Source organism: Salmo trutta, chromosome 28, assembly GCF_901001165.1.
Source record: "Salmo trutta chromosome 28, fSalTru1.1, whole genome shotgun sequence".
NCBI lineage: Eukaryota > Metazoa > Chordata > Actinopteri > Salmoniformes > Salmonidae > Salmo > Salmo trutta.
In genome coordinates this window covers 35,419,226-35,433,018 of record NC_042984.1, presented here as the reverse complement: position 1 = coordinate 35,433,018, position 13,793 = coordinate 35,419,226, and the positions used below count along the sequence as shown (strand labels likewise).

The window sequence follows — 13,793 nt, the reverse complement described above, 5'->3', positions numbered from 1 at the left end:
GAGAGAGAGAGAGAGAGAGAGAGAGAGAGAGAGAGAGAGAGAGAGAGAGAGAGAGGAGAGAGAGAGAGAGAGAGAGAGAGAGAGAGAGAGAGAGAGAGAGAGAGAGAGAGAGAGAGAGAGAGAGAGAGAGAGAGAGAGAGAGAGAGAGAGAGAGAGAGAGAGAGAGAGAGAGAGAGAGAGAGAGAGAGAGAGAGAGAGAGAGAGAGAGAGAGAGAGAGAGAGAGAGAGAGAGAGAGAGAGAGAGAGAGAGAGAGGAGAGAGAGAGAGAGAGAGAGAGAGAGAGAGAGAGAGAGAGAGAGAGAGAGAGAGAGAGAGAGAGAGAGGAGAGAGAGAGAGAGAGAGAGAGAGAGAGAGAGAGAGAGAGAGAGAGAGAGAGAGAGAGAGAGAGAGAGAGAGAGAGAGAGAGAGAGAGAGGAAACAAAAGTGTGATCCCCCAGGCGGGCCGTTGCCACAGCAACAATGTTTCTCCGTGTTGCAGGAGCAGGTTGGGAGACGTGGGGGCAGGGCGATGAGGATGACAGGTGGAGAGAGAGGAGCTAGCTGATGCTGCTGCTGCTGCAGCTCCACACAGGCACAGCCAAAGACACCCTTCAGTCAGGGTCCTTCCTGAGGGGAGGAACTATAACTGGACATGGGGAAGTCTATTAGGTCTGTCCTATGAAATACAATGGACCGGAGTGGGAATTTTAACAAGATTGCTCTTGTTCATTTTCATTCATTCTGTATCCTACTCACTTTGTCCACTAAATAGTATAGAAGTATGACATTCTGAACACAAACAAATGCTAGCAATGTTTAGGATAGCAGGGTATCTCCCTTTTGGCATGGGACATATTCTCCCTGTGTGTGTGTGTGTGCGTGCGTGCATGTGTGTGTATGTATATAGGTGTGTATGTTTGTGTGTGTGTGTGCATGTATGTGGGTTTGTGTATGCATGTGTGTTAATTTGTGTGTTTGTGTATGTGTGCCACTGTGTGTGTGCTGTGTCAGTGTTTGGCCCTTTAAAGGCTCCTGCAGGCCCTAGGGGAAGAGAAGCTAACGGGAGCAGACATTATTTGCTTCTGTCCTTTCCACTCAGTGTCAGGCGTCACAAACAGCGGCCCAGTCGGCTACAGACGCCGTGTGTGTGTGTGTGTGTGTGTGTGTGTGAGAGAGAGTGTGAGTGTGTACCAGGGCTTCTGTGGACACACACTTGCCTCTTTATTGCTTCTACATCTGTGGCTGTTTTCACCAAGTGACATTTGAGATTTCGCCCTCTTGTGCCTCTTTTTTGACAATAGCCTCCCAAGCCTACTGGTTTACCTTGTACAGACCAGTTATAATTCCACAGTCCTATTCACTGATAGACATGTTGTGGTAAGGGTTTGATGGTTTTGTATATTCATAGAAAACTAGCCTCTATACTCTTCTTCCCTGGGTGACGGATGGACGGCTGGGTGCTGGGTTGTATGTGTTAATGTAAATGTGTGTGTGAGTGTGAGTGTTTTTTCTGGTGTGTGTATGTGGTGTGTGAGGGTGTGTGTATGTATGTCTGCACGTGTGTTAATGTAAATGTGTGTGTGTGTTGGTACATATATGTACTGTATGTGTGTGTGTGTGTGTGTGTGTGTTTGTGTGGTCACATGACCGGGCTCCCAGGTTCCTCACAAGCAGTCAGTGTGCATCTCGTCAGTGTGGCCTCACTCACACTCCCCCAGGGGAACTCTGGGTACTGTGTGCACAAGCCGTGATGATTTTCCCCGCAGGGTGGACCATCCACACACACACACACACACACACACACACACACACACACACACACACACACACATTTTAAATACTTTACTTGAATCCACAAATCACATTACATCAAGAAAGATTTAAACACGTCAAAGGTATTGAATACAAGGACACTTAAGGATACAAAAAAAACACTTTCTCCACACAGCTAGGCTGCCTATAATGGCTGAAACAGAGAAGTACCTTACCAGTTGCTTTGCTTCTGTCTTAGACAGGCCGGCAACTGAAGGCCACGTACCGTAAGCCTATGTACCTGGCCAAGACTGCCAAATATCAGTGCCTCCAACTTGCAAGTATATCCAAGGCTGTCCAAGCGTGATAGAGGGGCTGGGGCTCCAAGCGTGATAGAGGGGCTGGGGCTCCAAGCGTGATAGAGGGGCTGGGGCTCCAAGCGTGATAGAGGGGCTGGGGCTCCAAGCGTGATAGAGGGGCTGGGGCTCCAAGCGTGATAGAGGGGCTGGGGCTCCAAGCGTGATAGAGGGACTGGGGCTCCAAGCGTGATAGAGGGGCTGGGGCTCCAAGCGTGATAGAGGGGCTGGGGCTCCAAGCGTGATAGAGGGGCTTTAAGAAGCCTTTCAGCAAAGGCCTGCTCCATGTAACAATCAAATGAGCAGCCCACTTCCAAAATGAGCACCTCCCTCTGGCCTTCACCCACAACAACAATATCTGGCGTATTTGGAACACAGGAAAACACATTATCATGAACATCAAACACACACACACACACACACACACACACACACACAATTGAGCATAATTGTCTCGCATGTAAACAGTCACATCTCAGTCATCCATAGGGAGCAGAGATTTACACTACTGCTCACTGAAGTTTTCACATCAGATGTAGCCTATCTATCCACTACCAACTCTATAGGATCTTTGGCTAAATTCTCAGACAATAAGACTAAACACAATTCCTCTTGTGCTCTGAGAAATACATTGTTGTGTGAATCATTGAGCATCAATCAAATAAGCAAATGTTTACTCCATTCAAAAAGCCGTTACTTTAGTTTAAAGTAGACTGTATGATGACTAGATTTAATCCCGCCCTAAAGTATATTTATAGTCGATCTTCCCCACCTGTTCTGTTCAGCAGGCCGGCAGTTCTGTATTGGTTTTAGCTTGGCTCACTTCTATGGAAAGTCTGTGGTTTTGAACATCGGATCAAGTGTTAAACAATCCCTGCTGTCCTGTCTTTGTACTTGGAACACATTGTTCTGAAGAGCCAGTAAAATATGGATTATGTTGGGATAGAAAGAAAGATCTTGGGGCCATCTCTTCTGGGGTTCGGATTCGGAGTGTTTAAAGTCACTCGGAATGGAAGAATGGGATGAAGGATTGACTAGGGAAGGGGATGTGAATGTACTTTGTGCTTCAGACTAGTCAAGGATAGTCTCCTCACCTAAGTGAACTCCGCACACAAATGTTGTTTGAATTAGGTCAGTCGGGGAGCAAATTTCTCTTGTTAGATTTAGCAACATTTGAACATCTCTTCCCCTTCAGTCCTCCAAAACAAAAACAAACAAGAGTTTGTTTATTCCAAGGATTTGGATGACTTTGGTAGCAAGCAGGACTACGGTAACACCGAAATCAGCTTTTAGGGAGCGGTAATGAGGTGCCCAATAATGGTTGCATTTTGAGATTAACTGTGCGGGCGAATTTAGCGTGTATTGATGGTTTAACGAGAGATCAGCTGGCGATATTCTGGTGGCCATCGATGGTTGCAATAGGCCCGTCAAGACTACGACGCCATATCAAACATTCACTTATGCAATATTATCCATTTCAAATTCTGAGCCAGTGATCTGATAGCATTGCACTCCTCTCCCCATCGGTTCGAAAGGTCATGAATTGGAGTGGGAATCGCTTTCATTCGGATTCTTCCCTCATCCCTTCCCCTCCCACCCTCTCCCCTACATTTCAATGAGGAGGTCCAGTAGAGCTATTTATAGCCCTAGTGTCAGTCTTGGTGAGCTGAGGATATGTAAATAAACCTCTGCTTCCTCATATGTGAGGGACTTCCTAGGTGGGAGAGAGCAGTGAGCTAACGAGGCCGGGTGAAGCACGCCCGATTCTGCGCATGGTTGGCATGGCAACGCCATCTGTCTTCACAGCTATAACTTGGGCGTGAATGCAAATCCCAAATGCAGTCTTTCTTGTCACAATTCCTCTTCCATTCAGAAGCTGCGCTACGTTTTTACAGCCTACTACTATGTGGTGTGCCGACCAAGGCTACATACAGCGTGTTATAATGTGTGATGCTTGTTCCATTGTCAGCTACTAAGTCTCTGTTTAGACAGGCAGCCCAATTCTGATATTTTTCCACTAATTGGTATTTTGACCAATCACATCTGATCTTTTCACATCAGATCTTTTTCAGAGCTGATCTGATTGGTCAAAAGACCTTTTAGTGAAAAAACCCCATCATAATTAGGCTGCCTGGCTAAACCAAAGATGTATATATACACTAGATGACCGATAGGGGGAGCTGTGTTAAAGCCACCCTGCCTCCATCTTGGCATCCCCACCAGTGTAAAACATATTTTAAAAGCTATAGAAAGGCATTTATTAATGTCTACATTCGTTTTTTGCCACATTTATTATATTACAGGCACCTTAAACGCATACTTTAAATTATATTGTGGGAACTAAATATAAGAATAACATTTTTCATTTAAGTATATTTTTGGAGCTTACTAATGTTACTGTCCCCACTACAACAAAGAAATACTTAAATACATGTAATTTTGCCTTAAAATTATTATTATTTTTAAATACTGTAGAGTTCTATTAATTCCTATGGAGGACTGGTCCTACATGGGAGTGCCAATATGGTCGACCGGTGGCTTCAAAGCCTCTCATTGGTCAATACATAGCATCAGCAATCCAGGGTTTATATACATCATTGGTCTGAACGCAGTCTAACGCCTCGATCACACCGGTAGCGTTGTTGCGCAAAATGGTACGCAGCATCAACAAAAGTTCAACATTCACCTTCTGCTACCATTTCTGTCAAATCGTCTACGCATACAGTTTGACGCAGACGTTAGATAAATCCAACACACAGAACGCACTGCAACTGCCTCTGCAGGGCTGCAAGGCAAACGCAGCATTCCGTTGGAAATGAATGTACTTTTGGTGTACCAAAATACAATGACGCTGTCGGTGTCAACGAGGCGTAAGGAACACAATGGTGACAGAGGATATTATTGTTACACTGAACAAAAATATAAATGCAACATGCAACAATTTCAAAGATTTTACTGAGTTACAGTTCATATAAGGAAATCAGCCAATTGAAATAAATTCACATGACTGGGAATACAGATATGCATCTGTTGGTCACAGATACCTTTAAAAAAAGGTTAGGGGTGTGGATCAGAAAACCAGTCAGTATCTGGTGACTATTATTTGCCTCATGCAGCGCGACACATTTCCTTCGCATAAAGTTGATCAGGCATGTTGATTGTGGCCTGTGAATGTTGTTCCACTCCTCTTCAATGCTTGTGCAAAGTTGTTGGATATTGTGGGAAGTGGAACACGCTGTCGTACACATGGATCCAGAGCATCCCAAACATACTCAATTGGTGACGTGTCTGGTGAGTATGCAGGCCATGGAAGAACTGGGACATTTTCAGCTTCCAGGAATTGTGTACAGATCCTTGCGACGTGGGGCTGTGCATTATCATGCTGAAACATGAGCAGTGGTGTAAAAAGTACCCTATTGTCATACAGTAAAAGTAAAGATACCTTAATAGAAAATGACTCAAGTGAAAGTTGCCCAGTACAATCCTACTTGAGTAAAAGTATTTGGTTTTAAATCTACTTAAGTATCAAAAGTAAATGTAATTGCTAAAATATACTTAAGTATCAAAAGTAGAAGTAAAAGTATAAATCATTTCTAATTCATTATATTAATCAAACCAGACGTCACAGTGTTCATGTTTTAATTTACGGGTAGCCAGGGGCACGCGCCAACACTCAGACATCATTTATAAATTAAGCAAGTGTTTAGTTAGTCCGCCAGATCAGAGGCAGTAAGGATGATCTGGGATGTTATGTTGATTAGACCATTTTCCTGTCCTGCTAAGCATTCAAAATGTAACGAGTACTTTTGGGTGTCAGGGAAAATGTATGGAGTAAAAAGTACATCATTTTCATTAGGTATGTAGTGAAGTAAAAGTTGTCAAACAGATAAATAGTAAAGTACAGTACAGATACCCCCAAAAAACTACTAAGTAGTACTTTCAAGTATTTTTACTTAAGTACTTTACACCACTGAACATGAGGTGATGGTGGGGGATGAATGGCATGACAATGGGCCTCAGGATCTGGTCATGGTATCTCTATGCATTCAAAATGCCATCGATAAAATTAAATTGTGTTCATTGTCTGTAGCTTATGCCTGCCCATACCATAACCCCAGCACCACCATGGGGCACACGACGCCATACATGCTGTCTGCTATGTGCCCAGTACAGTCGAAACCAGGATTTATCCGTGAAGAGCACACTTCTACAGCGTGCTAGTGGCCATCGAAGGTGAGCATTTGCCCACTGAAGTCTGTTACAATGCCAAACTGTAGTCAGGTCAAGACCCTGGTGAGGACGATGAGCACGCAGATGAGCTTCCCTGAGACGGTTTCTGACAGTTTGTGCAGAAATTCTTCGTTTGTGCAAACCCACAGTTTCATCAGCTATCCAGGTGGCTGGTTGGTATCAGACGATCCTGCAGGTGAAGAAACCGGATGTGGAGGTCCTGGGCTGGTGTCGTTACACGTGGTCTATGGTTGTGAGGCCGATTGGACGTACTGCCAAATTCTCTAAAATAATGTCGGTGGCGGCTTATGATAGAGAAATGAACATTCAATTATCTGGCAACAGCTCTGGTGGACATTCCTGCAGTCTACATGCCAATTGCACACTCCCTCAAAACTTGAGACATCTGTGACATTGTGTTGTGTGACAAAACTGCACATTTTAGAGTGGCCTTTTATTCAAGGTGCACCTGTGTAATGATCATGCTCTTTAATTAGCTTTTTGATATGCCACACCTGTCAGGTGGATGGATTATCTTGGCAAATGAGAAATGCTCACTAACAGGGATGTAAACACATTTGTGCACAACATTTGAGAGAGAAATACGCTTTTTGTGCGTATGGAACATTTCAGGGATCCTTTATTTCAGCTCGTGAAGCATGGGACCTTTACATGTTGCTTTTCTATTTTTGTTCAGTATATAAGATGATGGGAATTAGTAGAACATAATTTGTTTCAGTGTGATGTAGTGCACAATATGCAGCACAGTTCATATCTATGCTGTCTATATCTAGACAGATCACATGAGCAGTCGTAGATATGACATCATTATGCAATTGGGATGTCGTCATCACAACAGTCTTGGTGATAATAATGAAGCCTCCCTGTATGTCAATGTACTACTGCTTCTGCTAAGAGGTCCTGGTTTTTATGGCACAGGTGTGCACTTGCCCCTGATAACGCATTAAAGATAATGATCAACTTTATGGGTAAAGCGCTTTTCAAACATTACGCTCAAAGTGCTACATATAAAGGTCATAAATCATAATGTTAATAATCCACAAGACATTCTGCTCTTCTGTTGCACTCTGCATATGAGTTCCCTGATCAGATTGAATACCGACCTGAGTTAATTAGGTTGCATGACCAGGAGCGATGTGATATGAAGAGTGGGATTTCTTGACAATTTCTTGACAATTTCCTCTGTGCATCTGTTGTGTACAACAAAAAGTCAAACCCCCCCCCACACACACACACACACATACATACATACATACATACATACATACATACACACACACACCCAAAACACACTCGCAGTTAGTTAGCGAAGAACTGAAAATACCTCGTCAAGAAGGAGCTGATATCGCCATGACAACGCCACAGCCTGACGACGGGAAGCTGTGCAATTTGATACCTGAATATTTTTGTGTCGAAACACTTGAGAGATCGACGCACTTAACTTTCTCATTCATTTCTCGCTGGTTTCATTTCAACCAATGGGATTTGGGGACCCTGGCTGTGCAGGTCACATAGGGTTTGGTCATACCTGGGATGAAACAAGGTTTCTGCAGAGTCTCATGGGTTTCCTCTGTTTGTCTTTTGAAAGAATACAAGTGTTGTCTCACTTTCAGCAAGTGCCACGTGTTTCCTCTGCAAAAATACCAGGAAAGGGAAGAAAACTGACATTCAGCCAAAGAATTTACAAAGGTTGCTGTAGTAGGCCTTTCGAGTGGTGCAGCGGTCTAAGGCACTGCATCGCAGTGTTGCGGCGTCACTACAGCCTGGGCTGTGTCACAACTCCCATAGGGCAGTGCACAATTGGCCCAGCTTCGTCTGTGTTAGGGGAGAGTTTGGCCGGGGGGGGCTTTACTTGGCTCATCGTGCTCTAGCGACTCCTCTTGGCGGACCGGGCACCTGCAGGCCGACTTGAGTGGTCAGTTGAGCGGTGTTTCCTCCGACACATTGGTGCAGCTGGCGGGTGTTAAGAAGCGCGGCTTGGCGGGTCATGCTTCGGAGGACGCATGACTCGACCTTCGCCTCTCCTGAGCCCGTTGTGGAGTTGCACGGATGAGACAAAATTGTAATCATGAAATTGGGGAGAAAAAAGGGGTAAAACCATCACCCCAAAAAAGGTTGCTGTAGTGCTAGCCTTTACTAGCAGTCAAACACTGAATTCATAGATGTCATATCATTTCAAGGAGTCTCTCGTTATTTCTATCATATTCCTGTATGTTTCTAGCAGCATGTCCTGGCTATTTTTAAAAGTGGACTCAGCAATATGACATCCTCACACACAGCGGGGTGACTTCCTGCTTACAGATATCAACATTGACAAACAAATCACTAACAAAAGGAGGGCGCTAATTGAAAACAGCCAATAGGCTGTCTTGGCAGATTTTAGTGTTATTGTTGATATTGTGTTTGATAATGTCATATTGCTGATTGTACCTTTCAGTCGCTGCAGATCTTTGAAGAACTAGGAGGGCATGAAATGCTATGTCATAGTAAACTCATGTTCACATTCACAGGTGCTACAAAGATGACCAACCGGGCTGCGCTCTGGTATGTCCCCTTCTCTCTGAAAAACGTGGACAATGTCACAGAGGTGCCTCCCATCAAGGTAGGTCAATGCACAGAGAAGGATGAAGTTGACCCTAGACACTGATCTATAGTTAGTTTAGCATTTCCCTCACATGATGGTTACCGTGCGCGTGTCCCTTCTAGTATGCTAGCCCCGGGCAGGAGGAGGAGGGGAAGAAGCGCTACGAAGCTCAGAAGATGGAGAGACTAGAGACGAAGGAGAGGAACGGAGAGCTGCTCATGCCTGTGTCTGCCCCAGGTAAACACCACTTACCCCGATTGCTGACCTCTGACCTCTAGGACTTATGGGATTTATCTCCTCCATACGGTCTGAACCCTAAGGGTTGGATAGAGGGCACACACCCTATGTCTAAATCGGAGCAGTAGCATAGATATCACCCATGAGAAGAAAGTCTGTTTAGCCTAGGGGTTAAGAGCTTTGGGTTAGTAAAAAGGGACACATGCAAAGGTTGCTGGTTTGAATCACCGAGCCCACAAGGTGAAAATCTGTGGATGTGTCCTTGAGCAAGGCACTTAGCCCTAATTGCTCCTGTAAGTTGCTCTGGACAAGAGCATCTGCTAAATGACAAAAATGTAAAATTGCTGTGTTTGAGAACCGTGTTTGAATTCCCCCTAGTTGTAAACTAAATGAATGTAAAAGTGTGATGGCTCAGTTGGTTTGGCCATGGTGCTTCTGCCTCTCTTGTCACAAAGTAGTTACCAGTTGTATTTGATGTAGGCACCAGAAAGTATACATTTTATCACATAAATCACTCTTACCCTAGTAAATAAGTGAAGATCAGTTGAAGTGCCAGCTTTAACCGAAGTAGTACAAAGTATGGTATAATTTTGATAGTGTGTGTATTACTGGTGAATAGCTGATCTGACAGTAAAATAGTGGGTAAAATAGCATGTTGTTTTTCTTTCTCCATCTAATTTTGATTTTCCTGGTTCGTTCGACCTGCTGCACAGACAGAACAACAAAAGGTATGTCTGTATGGATTTTCAAAAGACTGCATGCATGTCAGCACTGTCACGTGGGATATGTATTTATGTAAGAGGGGTGTTTGTTTTATGTGTTCCGGGGTTTTGGGGTATTGTTCTATGTTTTATATTTCTATGGGTTTTCTATGTTGTGTATTTCTTTGTTGGCCTGGTATGGCTCTCAATCAGGAACAGCTGTACATCGTTGTTGCTGATTGGGAGTCATACTTAGGTAGCCCTGTTTTCACCTGTTTTTTGTGGGTAGTTGTTTTTGCACTGCTGTGTTTAGCCTGCAAGACTGTTTGTGCGTTCGTTCGTGGTCTTGTTTTGTGATTAAGTGTTCAATAAAAGTAAATATGAGCACTCAACCTGCTGCGCCTTGGTCCACTTCATACGACGCCAGTTACAGAACTTCCCACCCCCAACGGACCAAGCAGCGGGCCCAGGAGGAGCAAGGACCCTGGGCCAGAGAGAGAAGGGAGTGGAGGACATCTTGGACATGAGAGGAGGTAATGGCAGGGGACAAGACCCTGCCATGGAAACGGGTGGAGACAGCGAGGGAGGAACGGCGAAAGTGGAGCGAAGAGCGGGCCCAACGAAGGAAGAACGAGAGGCACCCCCAATAATTTTTTTTGGGGGGCAAACGGGTAGTTTGGCTGGGCCAAGGGTGAGCCCTAAGCCAACTCCCCGTGCTTATTATGGGGAGCATATGGAGTGGAGAGCGCCAGTATATGCAGAAGTGCGCACGATCTCGCCCGTGCGCATGCACAGTCCGGTGCAAGCGATCCCAGCCCCTCGCAAGTGCCGTGCTAGAGTGGGCATCCAGCCTGGAAGGAGGATGCCGGCGCAGCACATCTGGCCACCAGTGCGCCTCCTAGGCCCAGGCTACCCTACGCCTGCTCTACGCACGGCAACCATCAGGCCTCTGCACAGCCCAGTTCGCCCTGTGCCAGCACTCCGCTCGTGCAGGGCTGATATTACCATCCAGCCAGGACGGGTTGTGCAGGAGGTGCGTTCCAGACCTCCAGTGCTTACCCATGGCCCGATGTATCCAGTTCCTGCTCCTCGTACTAGCCCTGAGGTGCGTGTCTCTAGGCTGGCACCTCTAAAGCCAGCACCACACACCAGGCCTCCAGTGCGTCAGCCCAGTCCAACTCATCCTGTTCCTGCCCCTCCCACTAGCCTTGGGGTGCGTGTCTCCAGTCTGGTACCTCCACTACCAGCCCCACGCACCAGGCCTCCAGTGCGTCAGCCCAGTCCAGCTCGTCCTGCTCCTCGCACTAGCCCTGTGGTGCGTGTCCCTAGGCTGGCGCTTCCTAAGCCAGCCCCACGCATCAGGCCTTCAGTGCGCAGTCCCCATCCAGAGTGTCCGGCGACAGTGCCCTGTAGAGAGACGGCCCACAGTCCGGAGCCAGCAGAGACGGCCCACAGTCCGGAGCCAGCAGAGACGGCCCACAGTCCGGAGCCGAGAGAGACGGCCCACAGTCCGGAGCCGAGAGAGACGGCCCACAGTCCGGAGCCGAGAGAGACGGCCCACAGTCCGGAGCCGAGAGAGACGGCCCACAGTCCGGAGCCGAGAGAGACGGCCCACAGTCCGGAGCCGAGAGAGACGGCCCACAGTCCGGAGCCGAGAGAGACGGCCCACAGTCCGGAGCCGAGAGAGACGGCGAGAATCGCCCTACAGTCCGGAGTCGGCGCAGCGAGAGTCGCCCTACAGTCCGGAATCGGCGCAGCGAGAGTCGCCCTACAGTCCGGAATTGGCGCAGCCAGCGACGCGCATCAGTCTGAGGTCTCCAGCGACGCGCATCAGCCCGAGGTCTTCAGCGATGCGCCATAGCCCAGAGACTTCGGGAAGGGTAACATTTAATAATTATTTAGCAGGGGTGGACAGGTTAGGTGGGGGAGTAAGGCCAGAGCCTGAGCCACCTCCAGAGTAGGTGGGATGGGGAGGGGGGGGGGGGGGGGGTGTAGCACAAGAACCGTCGGTGACGGTGGCCACCCTCCCTTTAGTTTGGGTTTATTTTTTATTTTGGGTTTATTTTTGTTTTTTGTGTAGGTGCATCCGGGGTCTGCACCTTTGGGGGGGTACTGTCACGTCCTGACCAGTATAAGGGGTTATTTGTTATTGTAGTTTGGTCAGGACGTGGCAGGGGGTGTTTGTTTTATGTGTTTCGGGGTTTGTTGGGATATGTATTTATGTAAGAGGGGTGTTTGTTTTATGTGTTCCGGGGTTTTTGGGTATTGTTCTATGTTTTGTATTTCTATGGGTTTTCTATGTTGTGTATTTCTTTGTTGGCCTGGTATGCCTCTCAATCAAGAACAGCTGTACATCGTTGTTGCTGATTGGGAGTCATACTTAGGTAGCCCTGTTTTCACCTGTCTTTTGTGGGAAGTTGTTTTTGTACTGCTGTGTTTAGCCTGCAAGACTGTTTGTGCGTTCGTTCGTTTTCTTGTTTTGTGAGTAAGTGTTCAATAAAAGTAAATATGAGCACTCAACCCGCTGCGCCTTGGTCCACTTCATACGACGCCCGTTTCAAGCACAGAGATATTAGGACGGATGGATGGAATTTTTCCATCCTGGAACGCTTCACAAAGTCTTCCTGGTTATTCCCTGATTATTTTAGTAATACTGAGGCCATTTAACTGTCTCAATACTTATATTTCAACCCTGTTTTTTTTTTTTTTGTGTGTGTGTGTGTGTGTGTGTGTGTGTGTTGCAGAGCCCTATACGGTCGGCTTTAGCCAGTCCAGTCTGATCCATCTGGTGGGGCCTTCAGACTGCACGCTGCATGGCTTCGTACATGGAGGTGAGTAAATCCGCTCGATCACTTCTACTGTGTGTGCGTGTGTGTCATTCAACAGAGTTTTAAATGGTTTGTAAGTTCCGGATAGAGAGTAAGGAAGAGAGAGACAGAGAGGCAGCAGCATCCAGCCAGGATGTCTTATGTAATCACGACAGTGCTAGCATCCTCAGCAGCGTTCTCTGCATAGCGTCCTTAATGAGCCACTCCATGTGAGCGAGGAGGGGAGCATGAAAAGGGCACAAACTGCATTCTAAATGGCCGCTGCCGCTTGTTCCTCATTTGCCTCTTAATTGGACACATTCCTCAGTGGGTCCAAATTAAAAAGTCAGACATTTCACATCAGCCTCTTAACTGTGTCTTCCCCCCCTCTCTGCCCCCCACGTCTCTGCTCTCTCTCTGTCTCTTTTCTGTCTGCTGTTATCTATCCTTTCCTCTCTTCCCGTGTCTCTTTCTCTCTCCTCCTTTCTGTTTATTTCTTCGTTCCCTCTGTAGCGATCAATGCAAATTAATACGGAAATGTAATATTGTCGCACAGCAACAACATTGACCTGACATATTATCACTGTGTCACGTTAACTATCAGTCAGACCTTTTCAAATCTGCTGCTGCTTAAAGAGATTGAAACTTCAAAAGAGTGGAAGTGAATGCAGGTTGTTTTTTTTGTTGCCCAGTATGTGTAAAAATGGCCAGAGATGGTGTTGAATATCAGATTTTACAGATACTGGGCAACAACAAAAAACAACCTGCATTCACTTGCACTCTTTTGAAGTTTCAATCTCTTTAAGCAGCAGCAGATTTGAAAAGGTCTGACTGATAGTTAACGTGACACAGTGATAATATGTCAGGTCAATGTTGTTGCTGTGCGACAATATTACATTTCCGTATTCATTTGCATTGATCACTACAGAAGGTAAACGCAGAACTTTTCCCGTGCGCTGATCTGTATTTCTCTCCGATGGCCATTCTTGTGGTAATGAGCACATCACAGATGAGGAGCAACAAGGTTCCCAAGCCGCCAGTTATCGATCGCTCATCATACACAGCTAAAGTCATCATGGGCCATTTTACCCCTCTCTCTCTCTCCCCCTCCCTCCCTCTTTTCATA

At 46.3% G+C, this 13,793-nt stretch overlaps 1 protein-coding gene across 4 annotated transcripts in view; it reads left to right on the top strand.

Moving 5' to 3' along the window:
- Nucleotides 1-13,793, top strand: part of acot7 (acyl-CoA thioesterase 7) — a 69,244-nt gene that overhangs the window by 22,587 nt on the left and 32,864 nt on the right. For 3 of the 4 annotated variants that reach the window (XM_029719797.1, XM_029719795.1, XM_029719798.1), the window contains 4 exons: nucleotides 8,849-8,940; nucleotides 9,045-9,159; nucleotides 9,873-9,887; nucleotides 12,605-12,691. In XM_029719797.1, the coding sequence (XP_029575657.1) occupies nucleotides 8,849-8,940; nucleotides 9,045-9,159; nucleotides 9,873-9,887; nucleotides 12,605-12,691 (309 nt within the window). The remainder of the gene's footprint in view (nucleotides 1-8,848; nucleotides 8,941-9,044; nucleotides 9,160-9,872; nucleotides 9,888-12,604; nucleotides 12,692-13,793) is intronic. The other variant, XM_029719796.1, reaches the window with a different exon arrangement.